Source organism: Miniopterus natalensis, chromosome 19 (assembly GCF_054644295.1).
Source record: "Miniopterus natalensis isolate mMinNat1 chromosome 19, mMinNat1.hap1, whole genome shotgun sequence".
Taxonomy (NCBI): domain Eukaryota; kingdom Metazoa; phylum Chordata; class Mammalia; order Chiroptera; family Miniopteridae; genus Miniopterus; species Miniopterus natalensis.
The window spans coordinates 6,814,511-6,834,827 of record NC_142099.1 but is presented as its reverse complement, the minus strand read 5'-3'; the positions used below and the strand labels follow the sequence as shown (position 1 = coordinate 6,834,827).

The window sequence follows — 20,317 nt, the reverse complement described above, 5'->3', positions numbered from 1 at the left end:
TTTAGGTGTTGAAAGGGCCCCAAGATCTAACAAACAGCCTCCATTTCATCACCTGTCCTTTGGCACATGCTATATTTACTTGAAACAGAGTGGCCTTTTTCTAGATCACAGCAGAAATGAGGACAGTTACAGATGTTAGGTTTCACCTGTTTGACGGTGCCCGGGGCTCCTGACAAGTACGTATTGTGAGATTCTTGCTGGGAAGAACAGAACTCCTGGTTCAGTAGAAAACACTCTAAGTACATACTTAGGGCCACAGGGGAATGTGGGGCTGCAAGGAACCCTTAAGGGAAGGGATACTAGTTATTTTGTTTTCTAAGAGAATTATTGCTGTTCTTTTTCTTTTTAACTAAGAACAGCAAAATGTGACATCCTTTACCAAAATTATTTTAGTAAGTGAGATTATACAGATATTTACAGTTTTTATCAAACTTTTATCAAAGAATGGACAAAGTCCATTCTGCACCATTTCCTACCACCCTTTCCCATATTCATATGCATCAGCCTTTTCTGTAACTAATATATCCAAGTCACTTTTTAGTCACTTTTTAGATTAAATAGAGTTAATGGTTTGAAACAACAGCCATTTGCAAAGTGTGGTTTATGGACCACCCCAGGACCTGAAGACTCAGGGGTGAAGTCCTTGTAACTAATCATTAAGAAACAGTCACCAAGTTTTAGTGCAGTATCAAAGAAGAATATCCACAACGATCTGAAAAGGCTATTAAAATGCTTCCTTTCCCAATTACATATCTGCTTAAGGTAGCTTTGGACCAAAAACTCTGAGATCCGTTATCTTAAAAAAGAAATACACTGTATCATTTACTGGTAGGGTGGTCTGACCATGTAAATAATAAAAAATCTGGAAATTATTGGTAACTAAAATAATGATGTTCTTAGGGATTATAAATATGAGCTAAATAAAAACAAGATCTAGAATCAGTTTTCATATAGTCCGAAAGATAGGCCCAAAATTCTTCTTTAAGCATTCTGGTTAGCAAACTGTTAATCTCAAGGATAGTACAGTATATTTGAATTCTTGTAATGTGGGTTGGATCTGCTCTGAATGATAAAGCAGATACAAACAGTTGGAAGTTTGCAGAGCCAGGTTTACGTATTTTTAGTTTGTTTATAGCAGTTTGATCAAAATCATACATTTCATAACTGCTGATTGGCTATCCAGCTACAGTAGGTCTATTTCTCCTTTCACTGGTACTTTGTTTTGGTTGGTTTTTGTTTTGTTTTTAAATTTTTTCTTCACTCCATTTAGTGTCAAAATGGAAAAGACTACAAAAGAAAGTTCAGTTCCCTGTACCTTGAATCTAGGAATCTACCTTGGGGATTCTGTAAGCAATGAAGTTGCCAGTTATAAAGCCCAGTAGATTTGCTACTTTAGCAGAAATAGCTTCAGTAAATGGATCTTTCTGGATTTGAATGTTTCCATGTGGATTTCAAACCAAAAACTGGTACATACTTAGTAACAAATTCATTTAAGATTATTGATTTTAGATACTTTCTGCCTCCCCCACCCCCAAACAACAGATATATTTTCTCACAGTTCTGGAGGCTAGAAGTCTGCCATAAAGGTTTCATCAGGGTTTGTTTCTTCTGAGGGCTGGATAAAGATCTGTTCCATACTTCTTTGCTAGCTTCTGGTGGTTTACGGGCAGTCTTTGGCATTCCTTGGCTTGTAGAAGCATCTCCCTGATCCGTGTCCTCATGTTCACAGGGCCTTTTCCCTGTGGTTACTTTCTGCCTCTTTTAAGTTCACAAACTGGCCATTGTCATTTTAGGAAATGGCAGTGGCTTTGTTTTAAATATTGCTGGAGAACCTGTAGAGAACATAATGACTATTCCAAGAGCGTTTGTAACTTTTGTATGGGCAAGAGCATGGGAAATATGGAGCACAACTTTGGCTTTCTGGATTAGTTTATTTGGACAATTCCTGAGTTATGAGAAAAAGAGAAAAATTAGATCATCTAAAGGTGGTTCTTGCCACCACCATCATTGCCAAGGAAAGTCAGAGTTACTGTTTCTCATGGGCAAATTGATGAACTTTCTCAACTGTTGTTTTTAATCTTCCCATCACTTTCAGGCAACTAGTAGAGTCATAAAATAAGTAGATAATCTAATAGGAAGGCTACTGTGCTCTTTGCGAGGATTAAAATCTTAAACTTTAATCTCTTTTAGTCTCTGGACTTGAGGACTGCTTCTCAATGGACTTTGAATACTGTACAAAGGGACCTGCTGTCATAATATACTTCTTGAATGAACCCTTTTGTTTATAGCTGAGATTTGGTCAATTAAGAAAATAATATAGTTAGATGATATTACACAATTTTTTTCTATTATGTACACTCAGAATTTTGAAGTAAGGACAGCCATTTGTCAGATGGTGATGGAATTGTGTTGAATCCATGTCTGGTTTTTTGAATACTCTTATTCTTGTTTGCTTCTGAATCTTTAAACCTTCTCAAAGTTTTAAATCTAATTTTGACACTGGAATAAGGTATTATTAACTTGATGAGGCAAGTCTTAGTGACTAAAAATTGTTACTGCTTTAACTAACTGGGACAAATCATAGCTGGCAGCTAAGCTCAAAGTTTAATCACGTCCAGCACGTATTAGCTGATTGAGTCAGAGCTTGACGTGTTAAATAGCTCTACCGTCTGTGTGCGGGTGTCTCCCTCTGTGTGTAAACATTCTGAGGTGAATTAATCTTTTTAGTGGTTCTTTGATTGAAAATTTTCAAGTGCTTTTCTCTTTATTCATACTTAGATGAAGGAAAAACTCATGAAGTTAATGATTGGAACAGTTCTATTTAATATAATTTTAGAATACAAACTCTTTCCTTTAGCAGAACTGAGCTGTTAGCTTTTTATTATAAGAGAAATTTTAGGAAGTTTCAACTTATATTTTTATCCCACCTGAATCCTAGGACAGATCTTTAATCTTTAAACTGGGTTATATTTTTAAGGGAATTCTCCAGATTTTCAGATTCAGATGTACCCTTACCTAAAAATCATCTCTCCTAAAAATAGATGGCTGTGGTCTTCTGCTTCTCCTTTTCCACCCTCCACTACAAAATAAAGTTACAGCTCTCATTTGTCCTGATTCTTACTGTTGGTCACTGCCCCAGGCTATAAAAATTTCTTCCCCCCACCCCCAAGAATGGAACATTTCAGAGTACATAGTCCCAAAAGGGGACAGTCCCATGACAGAAATCTAAAGAGGGGTTAGGTCAGAAATATTGGACAAGCCAAGACCTTATTCCATGTGGACAACAATCACCTTCCTTCTCTATTTTCTAAGTTAGAATTAGGTTTAGAAAGTGAGACAATTATCACAGGGATGTGTATCAACACATTTATTTCAATGAAAATGGGGTATGGCTTTGACAGAAATCAATTTTGCTTGATTGGTTTAAAAATGGACTGGCCAGCCCTAGCCGGTGTCGATCAGCTGGTGGGGTGTGCCCACCCCCCCATACACCAAAAGGTCACTAGTTCAGTTCCAGTCAAGGCACATCCTGCAGGAGGTAGCTGATCTATGTTCCATTCTCACATTGATGTTTCTCTTTCTCCCTCTCCCTTCCTCTCTGCCTAAAAATCATATTTTTTTTAATGGACTGGCCAATTAGATTATATGGTGAGTATTTTCCATAAACTGTGCTAAATCTTTTATTAATTTTTAGAGAGAGGGAGAAGAGAGAAACATTGAGAACACTGCATCAATCGGCTGCCTCCTGCACGCCCCCTACTGGGGATTGAGCCCACAATCTGGGCATGTGCCCTCGCCAGGAACGGAACCGGCAACCTTTCAGGGCACAGGATGATGGCCGGTCACCTGAGCTACATCAGCTAGGGCCTGATAAATATATTTAAAGCACATAGAATACAACATAAAATATGCCAGAAATTATATTCTTTGTAACTATTAGGCTTAATAACAAATTTTAGATGTCAAATTAATATACAAGAGGGTACATAATTTTTTTTCTGTATATTCAAAAATCTGCACATGGAAGTTTATAGCAGCTTTATTCATAATTGCCAAAACTTGGAAGCAACCAAGATGTTCTTTAGTAGGTGAATGGATAAACTGTGGTACATCCAGACAGTGAAGTATTATTCAGCACTAAAAGGAAATAAGCTATCAAGCCATGAAGAGAGACAGAAGGAACTTAAATGTATATTACTAAATGAAAGAAGTCAATCTGATAAGGCCACGTACTGTATGATTCCAACTATATGACATTCTGGAAAAGGCAAAACTATGGAGACTAAAAAGACCAGTGGTTGCCAAGGGTTAAACAGGAAGGAGGGATGAACAGTGGGAGCACAAAGGATTTTTAGGGGCATGACACTATTCATTATGATACTATAAAGATGGATCCATATCATTATAAATTTGTCCAAACCCAAAATGTACAACACCAAGAGTGAAACCCTAAGGTAAATTATGAACTCTGGGTAATGATGTGTAATATACTGATGTACGTACTAGGAGTAAAGCTTATTCAAGACTACAATTCCAAGGAAAAGAATATTATTTTAGGGTGTGACATTGTTGTCACATAGGGAACAAGCTAAGGATCCTCGATGGGCCAAGGGCCTGAAATCAGGACAAGCCAGCAATTCTGACTATACAAACACTATTCTTTGACAAGGGAGAATTATGCTTGAGGAGATTAGGATTGATCTGCAATTCTAGTGAGGTTAGCAATTAGAAATGTCTGCTCATACTGATTAAACCTCTTTTAAGAGGAAATGAAGGGTGTATTCTCTGTTCCCCTAGGGACGTCAGCTTTTCATCAGCCATCTTATGTTTGGTCATGTGGTGGCACATATGGTGCCACATGAAGACGTTTCAGTCAACGACAGACCGCAGATATGACAGAGGTCCTGTAAGATTATAATGGAGCTGAAAAGTTACTATTACCTAGTGACATCATAAGGTCGCAACACATTAGTCATGTGTTTGGTGATACTAGTGTTAACAAATCTGCTCTGCCAGTCATATAAGTATGCCACATAAAATTAGTTCTGCATAGTACTTACTAATAAATGACTATGTTGCTGGTTTATGTACAGTTGACCCCTGAATGCAGGCATTAGGGGTGCCAACCTCCCACACAGTCGAAAATCCACATATAACTACAGTTAGCTCTCCACACATGCAAATTCCCAACTGCGGAGCTGGCCCTTGAACAACTTGGGTTTGAACTACACAGTCAGTTGAAAAATACCTGCTTATAAGTGGACCTGCTCAGTTCAAGGGTCAACTGTATTTACTGTACTGTGCTTATTATTTTTGAGCGTTCTCTAGTTATAAAAAATAAAGCTGCTCTAAAACAGTATGCATGTTGCGCCTTCAGCAGCATGATACATCTAGTTTGTTGCATTTCTTAATGGTATCATTTTCTCTTGTGCTTGCGCTTGATTTGACCTCGTGTTATTTTATTCATTGGCCCCTAAGTGTGCAGAATCCACTGCTAATGTTGCCAGTAAGAGGACAAGCGATTAAGAATTACGAAGGTGGAAAATCATTGGTGGTTACTGCTCACCAGTCAGGCATGTCCCATTCCACCATAGCTATGATTTTTTTTTTTTTTTTAATATATCTTCATTGATTTTAGAGAGAAGAAGGGAGAGATAGAAACATCAACGATGAGAGAGTCATTGATCGGCTGCCTCCTGCAAGCCCCCAACTGGGGATTGAGCCCACAACCTGGGCATGTGCCCTGACCGGGAATCAAACTGCAATCTCTTGGATCTTAGGCCCATGCTCCACCACTGAGCCATGTCAGCCAGGCCACTACACAGTCAATCGTGAAGAAAGAGAACAAAGTGATGGAAACTGTTAAAGGATCTGCTTCATCAAAGGCAATGAGACTAAGAAAAGTTCGAGAAGGACCTTTATCAGACAAGGAGAAGCTTCTAATAACCTAGACTGAAGACCAGACACAGAAGTGTATCCCTTTCAGCACCATGATGATTATGGACAAAGTGAAAATTTTGTGATGTTGGGGGGGGAAAAGGCTGGACTCGACTACAGTGTTGACTTTACTGCTCTGGGTGGTGTAAACGATTCAGGAATTGTTATCCCTTCTGTGACATGAAAGTGAATAGGGAGTCTGTGAGTGCTGATGTGAAAGCAGCTGAGGAGTTTTTTGAAACTCAGATAAGCTGACTGTGGAGGGAAATTACTTGCCAGAACAAATATTCAGTATGGCTAAAACCTCTCTATTCTGGAAATGGATCCCTAAAAGAATTCTTATCCATAAGGAAGCCAAGTCAATGCCAGGTTTGAAGGCTTTTAAGGACAAGATAACAGTCTTGCTTGACTGCAGTGTTGCAGGTTGCGTATTGAAACCCTTTGTCATCTGACATATTGAGAACCCCAGGGCCTCCAAGCATATCAGTAAGCACACACTGCCAGCATACTACAGGAGCAGTAAGAGATCATGGGTGAGCCAGCTTCTCCTCCAAGATGCCCTTTTGAACTGCTGTGCCAGAGAAATGGGGAAGTACTGTCTGGAGAATAAAATACTTTTCAAGACTTTGCTTATTGTCGATAATGCTCACACGCAGCCTCCTCCTGGGTGATCACCCCAATGTCAGGTGGTGTTTCTTCCTCTAACACCATCTCTTTGATCCAACCATTGCATCAAGGAGTTACAGCAGTGTTTAAGGCCTTCTGCCTGAGGAGGACCTTTGCCCAGGCTATTGCTGCAACTGAGGAAGACAGCAATTCTGGAAGGATTACATCTATCACTGCATCGAGAACCTTGCTTGGGGGGGAGGGGTGATGCCACGAAGGAGTATATGAATGGCATATGTAAGAAGACACTCGAGATTCACTTGTAAGCTAAAGGCTTTGCCAAGGATGAGGCTGCAAAAATTCCACGAGGCTGTGGTTGAGGTGGCACACAGCTTCACCTTGGTGCAGGTGAGGGTGACCTTGATAGAGATGGTTCTGGGGACTGACTGGGGTTACGGGAACCGGTACATGAATGTACAGCTGAAGAAGAGGCAAGAGAAAAGAAAACTGCAGAAGAAAAAGAAGAGATAAAATTCTTAAGAAAATTCACAGTGAAGGGTTTAGCAGAAGCTTTTGCAGACCTCAACAAGATCTTTTAAAAATTTGAAAACAGCCCGGCTGGGCATGGCTCAGTGGTTGAGCATCGACCTAGGATCCAGGAGATCACGGTTAGATTCCTGGTTAGAGCACATGCCCAGGTTGCGGGCTCGATCCCCAGTCGGAGGCAGGAGGCAGCCAATCAATGACTCTCATCATTGATGTTTCTATTTCCCTCTCTCTTCCTCTCTCTGAAATCAATATTTTAAAAAAAAATTGAAAACAGACCCAACACTAAAAGGCTTTCATTAATAGAGAGAAATGTTCATGGTACATTATCTACTTACAAGCAAATCTATGATTTTTTTTAAAAAACAAGCAAACCACCGTGGCCATATTTCTGAAAAGAGTGACACCTGCTCAAGAAGAGCCTCAGGTAGGTCTTTCAGGGGATATTCCAGAAGAAAGCATTGTTATCATAGGAGACGAGGGCCCCACGCATGTTACTGCCCCTGAAGAGCTTCCAGTGGGACAAGATGTGGAGGTAGAAGACAGTAGGTGATATTGATGATCCTGACCCGTGTAGAACTAGGCTAATATGTGTCTTTTTTTTTTTTTTTTTTTAACTAAGTTTAAAAGGTAAAAATTTAAAAATAGGAAAAAGCTTATAGAATTAGGATATAAAGAAAATATTTTTATACAGCTGTACAGTATGTTTTAAACTAAGTGTTATTACAGAAGAATCAAAAAGTTACAAAACTGTAATGTTTATATAGTAAAAAAAAGTTATAGTAAGCTTTACAATGTTTATAAAGTCTACAGTTGTGTAGGGTAATATCCTAGGCCTTGGCATTTACTCACCTTTTTCTCACTGACTCACCCAGAGCAACTACTGGTCTGCAAGTTTCACTCATGGTAAGTGCCCCATACAGGTGAACCATTATCTTTCATACAGTATTTTTACCTTTTCTATGTTTAGATATGTTTTAATAGACAAATACCATTGTTACAGTATTGAGTACAGTAACATGTCTACAGATTTGTAGCCTAGAGGCAATAGGCTATGTTCTTTGTTGGATGTATGTTTTGTATATATTTTCTCCCAATCTATAGCTTGAAATCCTATTTATAAACTTTTGATAAAAGTACTTCTATGTACCTTCAGAAAATTTTGTGTAATTTAAATATCAAGTCTTTAAAACCATGAGGATGGGTTATCTATTTAGTTTTTTAATTTGTTGGTAATATTTTGCAGTTTTCAGTGTATGTATCTTATACATCATGTCAGGTTTGTCCCTGTCCAGTTTCTTAATGCTGTTGTAAATGGTATTTTTTTAAATTTCAAATTCCAGTAGTTCATTGTTAGCTTGTAGAAAGATGATTTATTGATCTTGCATGCTGAGACCTAGTTAAGTTCATTTTTAGTTCTATGCTTTTTTGTATATTCCTTAGCATTGCCTACAGACAGTTATGGCATCTGTAAATAAAGACTTGACTTCTTTCTATCCAGTCTTGATGCCTTTTTTTTTTTTTTCTTCTTGCCTACAAACACTGGCTAGAACCTCTACCATGATGTTGAGTAGAAGTGATGAAACCTATATCCTTGTTTTTTGCGAAACTTCCCCTACAGGCTGTTTTCTTCCTACCTCTACGACGTCCATTGTTCTAAATCATGTTTAGAGTGTTCATATGGGTTGGAAGGAACAGTATCTAGGAGTTGACTACTCCACTTTAGAGCTAGGATTGTGTTTTAGACTAAAGATTGTTGTGGCCAAGAGTGAGTTTGTCATCTGTGATCTATGTATGGAGTGACCTATAATATAGTCTGTGTGGAGATCATTTGAAATGAATATGTTAACATACTGTTGCAGGATAAGTTATAATATAGGGTAGATGCTGGCTTTAAATAAATTTTAAAAAAACCTTTATAAGAAAACAGGTAGGCCTACCACCAAACACTCCCATGTTCTTACTCATAATCTAACAAAGTTTCATTTTCTCAACATGCTCTTCATAAGTATTGGTGGCTTCAAGAAAAGGGATAATCTTTGGTTTGAAACTGCCATCTTTTGACATAATCTTCTATCCCATTAAATGAAATGTTTGTGTTCAGAATGATCTATTTTGCAAATTGTTACATATCTCCTGAGTCAGGTACCTACTTCCTGATACTTTAAGTCAGCATATAAATAAGAGAAAGTAAAACGCCTTGGCCAGTATGGTTCGGTTGGGCATTGTCCGGTGCACCATAGGGTTACTGGTTCAGTTCATGCTCAGGGCATAAGCCCAGTTTGCCAGCTCAGTCCCCAATGGGGGGCATGCAGGAGCAGCACATTGATGTTCCAGTCTCACATCAGTCTTCCTCCCCTCCCTTGCTCTCTCTAAAAATCAATAAAAATATTTTAAAATAATACGAGTAAAGAGGAAGTAAGTATTGAAGAATACATTTTGGCAAAGGGGGAAACTTACAAAGCCTATCTTAAACTGTGGAACTTAGTAGGGTATATGTTATGTGAATTGTGCAAGCAGATGAGTTAAAGGAGGCATTTAGTTATTTACAGTAATTTGAGGAATTATGGTAACTGACAAAACACGTAGTTTCCTAAATGGTGAGGAGGCGCTGTCTTCCTTCAAGCTACTAAAATCTACGGGCAGTACCATGGCCTTAAGACTTCATGGTGATGCCCTTAGAAGATAATGCCTGCTAGACAAGAACATTGAAAAACAATTCAGTTGCTTGAAAGCTTGGTGTAAGGGTGGGAGTGTTTGTTGTTGGCAGTGCTGGGTGGGAGCACTTTATTGCTGACATGCTGTTTAATTTTATATCCTTCAGATACTTGGGTTTGAACGTCATTCTAGAATCCATCTACCCTGAAAATGCCACCAGCAGTTGGAGGTCCAGTTGGATACACCCCCCCAGATGGAGGCTGGGGGTGGGCAGTGGTAGTTGGGGCTTTCATTTCCATCGGCTTCTCTTATGCGTTTCCCAAGTCTATTACTGTGTTCTTCAAAGAAATTGAAGTTATATTCAACGCTACCACCAGTGAAGTGTCGTGGATATCCTCCATCATGTTGGCTGTCATGTATGCTGGAGGTAAGTACCCACTAAGGCCTGCTGTTTTAATGTTCATTAACCAGCCAGAGGCTCTGTATTAGGTCACTTTTTTAAGTGTCTCATTCAGTGAGGTGTTTTGAAATGTTATTTCTTGAAGCTTTACGTTTAGTCACATTTTTCATTCTCATTGGCAGTGACAACCTTTGCTCTGTTTTCCCCTATAGTAGTCTGAAACAGAAATGAGGACTTGTGATTTGCTCCCACTTAGTATCATTGAGCTTTAAAAAGCTCTCAGAAAAATGACACATGCACAACTGATTTTTCTTACTGTTCTCTGCTGGACTCCAGATGTAAACTAAGATTTTTAAAAACTGTTGTTGGGAGAATTAAAGTAAATCAGGCTAGCCTGAATAGCTAATTCAGATAAAAGCTTTTCATGGTGTTAGAATTAAAGAAATGAATAAAATCTCCCCCTTGTTCCTTGTGATATTATCAGTCCTAAAAGCATTTCAGTTGCACCTTAAACTTACATTTTACCATTTTTCCCCCTTCTGTCTTTGACACATGAAGGAAGTGTGGAGAGTAAGTTAGTGCTTACTTAATAACATTATTTAAAATACTGTTTGTTTCACTTTGGAACACCAAATCACAACTTAACATGTAGAAGTCAAAACCTAACATAGTACTTAAAATAACATAATTGCTTAGCGGAGATTCTAAAGCCACATGTATTTATTTACTGGGATTGACAGTGTCTCATGTTGCTTATTTAGGCAAGCTTTCGATTCTGGTAATCTTATTTTTGGTAGGGATATTTCTTCCATTGGGGATTTTTTTTTTTTTTTTTTTTTTTTTAGAGAGAGTGGAAAGAAGGGGGGGGAGAGAGAGAGAGAGAGAGAGAGAAACATGGATGTGAGAGACACACATTGACTGGTTGCCTCCCACACGTGCCCCAGGGCCAGGGATCGAGCCCACAATGGAGGTTTTCGCCCTTGGCTGGAATCGAACCCGGGACCCTTCAGTCCACAGGCTGACGCTCTCACTGCTGAGCCACACCAGCCAGGGCTAGAGTGTTGTTAGGGGAGGAGACCTTAGTTACCTGCTGCTAGTTGATTTGCTTGAGTCGCTTGGAAACCCCCGTGTTTCCAGTTCTAGTGATGTCCTCGTACCATTTCCTGTCTAAATACTGGAAACTTCACAGCATTAACGTGGACTTCACAGAGCCAGCAGTGTGGCAGTATTTTGATCTTTGTAATTCTGACTATACAAAGTTTGTTTCATGAGTAATTTATATGGAAATACTTCATTCGTAATTTATATGGAAATACTTCATGCACAAGCTGTAAATACAGATTAATTCCAAACCAGCTGAGGCCTAATGTTTGCATGAAGTAACTTACAAGGTCAATGAAAACTTTTTGATACACATGCTTGGTTGAGCCTGAAGTCTGTCCTGGCAGCCAGTTACTGACCCAGCACCTTACGAGAGACTTGGTCCTCTCAAACACTAGGATGTTGAGAGCTTTCTTTCCTTCCTGCATGTTTATTACGTGTACGTATACATGCATTCATACGAACATACGTACGTAAGTACATACTTACCATAATTTGAATTTGGGTTCCCTGCAGCCAGAGCCTGTTCTTTTAATCTTGAAACACCATACTGCAATTCTGAATAGTACTACTAGAATGTAAGTAACTGCAGAATTTTCCATAGTATTTATGGAGAATATGTTAACATATGATCAATAGTATATTCTAAATATATACATTCTATATACAGAATGTTTTTAAAATAGACTTACCATCTTCTACGGAGCTGAGTATACAGTAAACAGTAAGGTCATGATTTACTGTGCTGAGAGAATAGGAGTATGATTTGTCTGTCTTCTGCTTTACAGAATGCAGGTAATGGGAAGACAATGGGCTGGATTTGAAACTCAGGTCTCACTAGCTTTGTCACCGTGCACGTTCAAAACATCCCCTTCCCTGCTGCTGCACTCCAGCAACCCTTTCTTACTTATAGTGATCTACCTTAACCAGCCAGACGGGTTATGTTGTTTTGTAAACAAGGTGGTCATTTCCACAAGTTCATATCCATGAAGTAGAAACATAAGTATTCTTATAAATAAATGAAATTCAGTAAATGTCATTGTGTGTAATCAGCAAATATTATTAGTCTGTGTGAGTTATGTTATAGCTTTTAAACCATTGTTTGCTTTGGATAAGACTTTCTTATAATTAAGACAAATTTGGAAATGGGGAATTACAGATTATACCCATTTGTAGCAAATAAGGAGAGGCCATTTGATTTTTGTACTCAAAAACATATATGGGAAATGCATAAAATCTTTTTTTTTTTTTTTTTTGATTCTTAATACTTCACTTTTTATTTGTTTCCTTCTCTCACATTCAAGAAAAACTGATTTTTTTTTGGTATGTATCTATTTAGCTGAGAAAATTTAATCCGGTTCTCTTAGGTAACACTCCATTTCCTGTCCTCTAGAGGCTTTAAACCCAAGCATATTTTCACCATTATCTGACTGACTTTTCTTCTACAAGAATTTTTTCCCCACAGTATTGGCTAACACGGAACAGTAATATAGGCATGGAACCAGGTTCTCTAAAAAGCATTATCAATTCAATACCTGAGACATCTAGATGTAACTGGGAATAGTTTAGTTTAGTTTTGTTTTAAATTTACATGTCCTAGTTGCAAAACTATTTAAACTTGGAAAAAATAATTATGCGTTTTGTCTTCGGGTTTTTTTTTCTTTTTAAAAACTAGTACACAAGTCACATTTATAATAATGTGTAAATAATGCTCTAAAATCATATCATATCAGGGTGCCTGTCCAAAAATTAAAGCAAACTTACTGGATATATGTTGATCATATCCTAGCTACATTAAGAAGCTATGAGCATCCATTACCAAGGCATTTTCAGCCTGTTTTGCCTTAGAAGAGAACGACTAAGGGTCTAGTCTTTTATATTTTAGTCAAATTCCAACCAATATATCCAGATATAAAAGATACACAATTAATGGTGTCTTAGCCTCTTTCTTTTCCAGTACACATACCTATGACTGTGAAATAATTACAGAAAGCAGTATTCTTACCATTGCCTTTTATTATATCCATTTATTTTGGAGGACTTGTCACTTAGTGTCTCCCATTATTGCGTTGTGTAGATGTGAGGGGGTAGGTTCCTTTCCTCTCTGCCACTAAATTTCTGGTTCTTTCATAGGTCCTGTCAGCAGTGTCCTCGTGAATAAATATGGCAGTCGTCCGGTCATGATAGTTGGTGGCTGCTTGTCAGGCTGTGGCTTGGTAGCAGCTTCATTCTGTAACAGTGTAAAGGAACTTTACTTTTGTATTGGATTCATTGGAGGTGAGTTGCTGTTTCATTTTTAAAGAAATTCCTGTGATAACAGTAAGTGTTCGTTGTTGAGTGAATAAATGAGTTGAAAGAGATGATTGCATCCCTTTCCTAAGAATAGTCAGTGGTAGTAGATAAAATGTGTCTTTTATTTTCATCTCTTTATTAGGAAAGTATTTTTATATGTTTGTGTATTTTTTTTTTAGAAAATGCTTATTGACCACTTTTTTGTGTACTGATTTGAGAATAATGCATGATGACTTTACATGTTAAATTAGCCATTTGCATGAGATAGTTATTTTCCTAAAACAATTTTGAAAAACATTGAATTTTGGTAAAATACACATAAAACTTACCTTCTTAAACTTTTTTTTTTTTGCCTGTACAATTGTTTATTTATACTGGGAGCAGCCCTCAAAGCATAGGTATATTAAGCCCAGACCCGGACAGTGGCTATGTCACCAGGAACAAGGGGCTTATGGTACACAGTGCTTCATTGTAGGTTTGTTGCCTATATTTAGAAGATCATATCCACCCCCTGACACTTGATAGTTTCATTCACTTGACCTTTCCATTGATAGATGGAGGTCAAGGTCACATATTCAGATCTCACAAGATGGCTTTTTTTATGAATCTGAGAGTCCCTAATTCAAGTGACTCTTAGGAAAATCGCCACTGGCCCTCTTCATGGTAGCAGAATCAGGGCAGCACCACTGGGGCCCACTAACTTAAATGCCTGCACCCAGAGAGCAGCGGACAACTGGCAGATTCCACTCAGGCCTCAGCTAGTTGCTGTGAGGAAATCTCTTTTCTTGATTTTTAAATATGAAAAGAAAACAAGATCCTGTAGTTTGCAGTGTAAAGCAGAAAACGCAGTAGATGCTGTGAGAAGAGCTGTCACCTGGACGGTGTGGAGAACCCATGAATTTGCTGTGCTACTGCTTGTCCAACAACCTGCTCCAGTTCTTCGATGGAAGCATTACTTAGTTGCTGGATACTTGGGAACTTCTGAAGCAGAAGGGAAGCTTTAACTTTTCCAACTCCTGGGATCTGCTGCACAGTTCGAAGTAGGGACGGCTCAGATCTGAGCCTGTTTCTTCCGGAGAAAAGGATTCTTACTGGGCTCCTTGGTTTGCTCTTGTACTAACTGGATAATGACGCAGGACGCTTCCATCTGGCTGGCCACTGGAAGCAACACCATCCCAAGGTCCAGCACAGTAAACTTCTGTATGGCTGGGAAGTACTGTTTACTCATCTGCATTTTTTCAACTACTACAATTCCTTTAAGATTACTGGAATTTCTAACGTGAACAAGCCTCTTGCAGTAGCTATTTCCTGCCACCAAATCAGCTTCTGTGATATAAAGAATGCAGGATCTGACACATAAGTAAAAATCTACTGGTGCCAGGCCATCCTCAAAAAGGGGTTTAATTTTCCCTTGCATGCCCTGTGCCAGCTGCAACCCACACCATTTCTCACTGGCAACAACGTGCCCAAGAGGCACGTGCACAGGGCCTGTGCCACCGCGGGGGTTCCTTTCCATGGCGGCCTCGATCTAAAGAGGGAAATTCAAGCCTGCAACACAAGGCGGTCCTGCGCATGGCCCCTCATTCCACTCGAAGCCTGGGCGGGCCTTTGGCAGGAGCTGGTCTTCAATGTTCGCTAATTATTTGCCAGAGTCTAAGAACCAGGACTTTCTTGTCCTGGTAGCCCCGTCCCTCATTTTCGTCACCTGCCTGGCCCCTGACACCCCAGCTCCTTAAACATTTTTAAGTGTTCAGTTCAGTGGTATTACATATATTCACATTGTTGTACAAAATTCGCCACCATCCATCTCCAAAACATTTTTCATCTTATAAAACTGAAATTTTATATCCACTAAATAATAACTATAATATGTCCTCTAATAATGAGGATCTTTGTCTCCTTCCATTACTTATACCTTTATTTTAATCTATTTGTCTGGTTAAGTAATTCCAAATATGTCTCTGACATTTATTACAGTATGTGATTCTTTTTCCCCCTCCCCCTCAGGTCTTGGGCTTGCCTTCAACTTGAATCCAGCTCTGACCATGATTGGCAAGTATTTCTACAAGAGGCGGCCGTTGGCAAATGGACTGGCCATGGCAGGCAGCCCTGTGTTCCTCTCTACCCTGGCCCCCCTCAATCAGGCTTTCTTTGGTATCTATGGCTGGAGAGGAAGTTTCCTAATTCTTGGAGGCTTCCTACTAAACTGCTGTGTGGCCGGAGCCCTGATGCGACCAATAGGACCTCCACCAACTAGGGTAGAGAAATATCAGTCTAAAGAAACCACTCTGGAAGCTGGAAAGTCTGATGCAAAAGTGGCAAGTGATGCAAATACAGATCTCATTGGCGGAAACCCCAAAAAGGAGAAACAGTCAGTCTTCCAAACAATTAATAAATTCCTGGACTTCTCCCTGTTCACTCACAGAGGCTTTTTGTTATACCTCTCCGGAAACATGCTCATGTTTTTTGGACTGTTTGCTCCTTTGGTCTTTCTTAGTAGTTATGGCAAGAGTCAGCATTACTCTAGTGAGAAGTCTGCCTTTCTTCTTTCCATTTTGGCTTTTGTTGACATGGTAGCCAGACCAAGTATGGGACTTTTAGCCAACACAAAGTGGATAAGACCTCGAGTTCAATATTTTTTTGCTGCTTCTATCATTGCAAATGGATTGTGTCATCTGGCAGCACCTTTGTCATCCACCTATGTTGGATTCTGTGTGTATGCAGGAGTTTTTGGGTTTGCATTTGGGTGGCTCAGCTCAGTTTTGTTTGAAACACTAATGGACCTCGTTGGACCCCAGAAGTTCTCCAGCGCTGTGGGGTTGGTGACCATTGTGGAATGCTGTCCTGTCCTCCTGGGGCCACCACTTTTAGGTATAGTATGTCTCCCTATCTCCATGGTTCTGTTAAGATAAAACAGGCACGAAGATTAGGAAGATGACAGAAAGCAGAGATCAGTGAGCCTCTTGCTAGAGGAGAGCGAGACTTTCTCATTTCTTCACCCTCGATGCTGGCACAATGCTTGGCACAGCATAACTGCTCAAATACTTATAAAATTGAGTTAAAATGAACCATCAAGCTGAAGGGGGAGTAAAATATTTTTACATATGACATTGTTTCTTAAAATGTTTTCTCTTTGTAAAACTTACACATTTACTCTGCTTCACTCACCACAGTCCTGACACATCAGCCTTCCCCTGGCTCCTCCTGCTGTAGGGTCTCCCGCCCATGGTGCGCCTCTGCCTAGAACGCCCACCTGTGATGGCCAGAGCAGAAGCGGCCCGTCTCCTATTGCTTTAGAGCCTTGGCTTTCTGATTGGTTTGCTCCCCATCTGTCTCCCCTTCTAGAATGAAAGTTCCCTGAGGGCAGAGACCTTTTCCAGACTTCTTTGCCATCTCTCCAGCACTCAGAACAGTACCTTGCTCACACAGTTCATGCCCAATAAATACATGTCCAGTGAATAAAAATAAATAAATCTTGCGTTCTTATTGTAAGAAAACATGAAAAATACAGCTCCACCTCTAAAGCACCGTGGTAACTGCATTTTAATAATGGAGCTCATTTTAATAGTAATTAAAGCAGTAGTAGCAATAATAGTAGCTACCGCATGAGCGCATAGTGTGCTGTCCTATCCCGTGTCCTTTTATACCTCACAGTCTGTGAGGTAGGGACTGTTAGGGCTCCCACTTCATAAGTGAGGAAAGAAGCTTTTAAAGTGAAATAATTTGCTTTAAATCACACAGCTAGTAACTGAGTATATAACTGGGGAACTTTTAAATAACTGCTCAATACATAACACATAGTGAGAAATAATTTGGCCCTTTCTGAGGATGTAACTCCTGCTTCCTTCCGCCATACCCAGTGAGTTGCCAAATCTTGTCAGTTTTCACTTTCTAAATCTCTCTGTAATCTATACACTTTCCCCATCGCCATACTTCCCTTATCCATAGTTCTTGTCTGGGCTTCTCCAGTAGCCTCCTCACTGGTCTGCCTGTATCTGCTCTAGTTAGGCGTCAGTCTGTTTTCTGCTCTCCAGGCACAATTATCCCTGCAAATGCAAATCTGGTATTTCAGTTTAATCAGAACGCTTGAGGAGTTGTTTCCCATCTTCTTAGGTTGAAGATCAAATTCCCTAATGTGGCCTACAGGGCCCCCCATGGTCCCCCCCAGCCGCCTTTCCCACCAGCCTCATTTCCTACCCCTGGCATGTGCTCTCCTCCAGCAGCCTGGCCCTTCTCCCTTCCCCTCTCCCCCGTGCTTCCTCCCACCACAGTCTTTGCACTCCCTGTTCTCTGCCTGGATCCTTGCCCCACCCCCTCTCTGCCAGATAACTCCTTCCTCCTGTCAGTCTGGGCTTAGTTTCCTCCTTAAGAGAAGCCTTCCTGACCCTACTTACTGGTCCTACCCCGTTTTCTGCTTTCAGCCCTCCAGGTAGCACTGGTCACAGTTGGTGTAATTATTTAACATCTCTCCCTGCCACTAAACTGTAGATATTATTTCCTTTGCTCAGCCTTCTCCTCAGGGCCTAGGAGACCCAGTGACTGGTCTATGGAAAGGCTCAGTAAACAGGCTGAGTGAATGATGCCCTGAGTTAGAAAACCATATGGAATCCTATATTTGAGTTGGTTATATGAAGTCCTTCATAGATGCAGAGTAGGGTTTTTCAGAGTTTATTCCTTGAAATGCCAATTAGATGAGATGCTAATGAATTTTACTATAACAGGGATTTCATGACCAAAAAAAAAGTTTGGGAACACCAAGTTAAATAGATTTCTTTCCTACAGGACCTTGTAAAGCCTTTGACATGCTAACGTGCACTGTGAATCTTTACTAGAAAAGAATAATAAGATATGCCGGTTCCCAAAACTACTGACTTTGGAAACATCAGGGAGGTGTCCTGCAGCAGAGGTTGCAGTTGCAGCTTCAGAGTCAGACTTGCTGGGTTTAAAGCCAACTGTTACTAACTTTGTGACCTTGGGCAAGTTACTTAAGGTTTCTGTACATAAGTATTTACATTATACAATAGAATCTGCCTGTTGTGAGGATTAAGCACTCGGAATGGTGCAAAGGTATGGACGTTAGGTAACGTTTTAGCATAGGACGAATCTTCATAGAAATGCTCTTTGGGAAATGCTGATATTAGATAAAGAGCTTGGGCCTGGGTGACAGAAATGAGCTCTATGACCTTGGGCAAGATTCCTAAACTTTTTTATTTATTTTTTAGTTTTTAGTTTTATTCAATGATTTGAGAGAGAACGGAAGGGAGAGACAGACATCAATTTGTTTTTCCACTTATTTATGCATTCATTGGTTGATTCTTGTATGTGCCCTGATGGGATCAAACCCACAACCTTGGCATATCGGGACAATGCTCTAACCAACTGAGCTACCGAGCCAGGGTTCCTAAATCTTTATTGCAACCATTTTTTCCATTGTGTATTGAGAAAACTGATTCTAGGTGATCTCTAGTTCGTTACCAATTCAAATTTGCCAAGATTTAATTATTTTCAAGTGGTTAAAAACAACAGTATGCAAGGCCAGCCAAAATCAAGTGTCACATCATAAACAAAAGGTAGGGTCATTTTTAGTAGTTCCTTTTAAGACTAATTTGTCATCTGTGGGCTGTTTGAGAATTGGGTTGACATCTTTCTGAATAGATCCCTGAGCTTTATTTGGGAAAGGGTATTACTTTATCCACATAACTGTTTACTGGGTTGTTGTTTTGTTTTCACATCTTTAGGTCGTCTCAATGACATATACGGAGACTACAAATACACATACTGGGCCTGTGGCGTAATTCTCATTGTTGCAGGCATCTATCTCTTTATTAGCATGGGCATCAATTATCACCTTCTGGCAAAAGAACAGAAAGCAGAGAGGCAGCAGAAAAAGGAAAGTAAAGAAGAAGAGACCGGTGTAGATGTTGAAAAGCCAAAAGAAGTTAGCGACGCAATGGAATGGCCAGAGCAGAAAGGCACCGAAGAAAACCCCAAAGAGGAGGAGAGTCCAGTCTGAACCTGTGGGGTTAAAGGGCAAATGGAGCAGCTTGTGACCCAAGATACCTGAAAATGTTCTACTGGCCTGTAATCTCCCAGTGGTGCTCAATGCAAATAGTGGACGTTTGTGTGGAAATCCTACCAGGTGTTCCTTGATGGAATTTTTGTTTCACTCCTTACATTAGCCCAAATCTAAAATGCCATATCCTTTGGGGAGGGAGTGGTTGGCAAAGAATGAGGGAAAGAAGTTGGATATGTTTTTTTTAATCTTAGCTTTTAACAGTGTCATGAAGATTATAATATGTGCCTTAAGTTTTAGTCTTTAGAATCTTTAAGGAGCCTTAACTTTTCAACCCATTCTGCTGAATTCATCTATTTTAAGTGTCCATTACAAAGAAAAGTAAGTAACTTGTTCAAAGCAAATCTAAAATTTAAAACTAATCTTGCTTCAGTGTTATTTGTAACATGGTGTCACATTATCACTGAAAAACTGTAGAAATCAGTAGTTGCCTGGCATATATGCCTGCCTGCTATATATTTAGGAAACTTAAGGCATACAATTTTGGAAATATCTTGGCTATTCTAGACACATTGTGCTCATCAACGCCCGTCTGGTATCTTCTTAGGATGCTTATTAGTCCAGTTCTTGAGTTGATTTCATTAAACTACTATTTCTGCACCCTTTGCAAAGACAGATTTTGAGTCCTTACAGATTCTTGTCCCTTTTGAGATCACTTAGTATTATTTTTTTCACTCTAAAAGTATTAAAATATGCAAAACTAC

General features: G+C 39.6%; 1 protein-coding gene and 1 pseudogene across 2 annotated transcripts in view; one reads left to right on the top strand and one right to left on the bottom strand.

The window, feature by feature from the left end:
• SLC16A1 (solute carrier family 16 member 1) overlaps positions 1-19,964 on the top strand; it is a 29,335-nt gene extending 9,371 nt beyond the window's left edge. For both annotated transcript variants that reach the window (XM_016223424.2, XM_016223423.2), the window contains exons 2-5: positions 9,914-10,174; positions 13,382-13,525; positions 15,548-16,411; positions 19,279-19,964. In XM_016223424.2, the coding sequence (XP_016078910.2) occupies positions 9,958-10,174; positions 13,382-13,525; positions 15,548-16,411; positions 19,279-19,553 (1,500 nt within the window). In that variant the 5' untranslated portion in view covers positions 9,914-9,957 and the 3' untranslated portion in view covers positions 19,554-19,964. The remainder of the gene's footprint in view (positions 1-9,913; positions 10,175-13,381; positions 13,526-15,547; positions 16,412-19,278) is intronic.
• LOC107545341 (Fanconi anemia core complex-associated protein 24 pseudogene) lies at positions 14,411-15,056 on the bottom strand (annotated as a pseudogene).
• Positions 19,965-20,317: the final 353 nt, after the last annotated feature.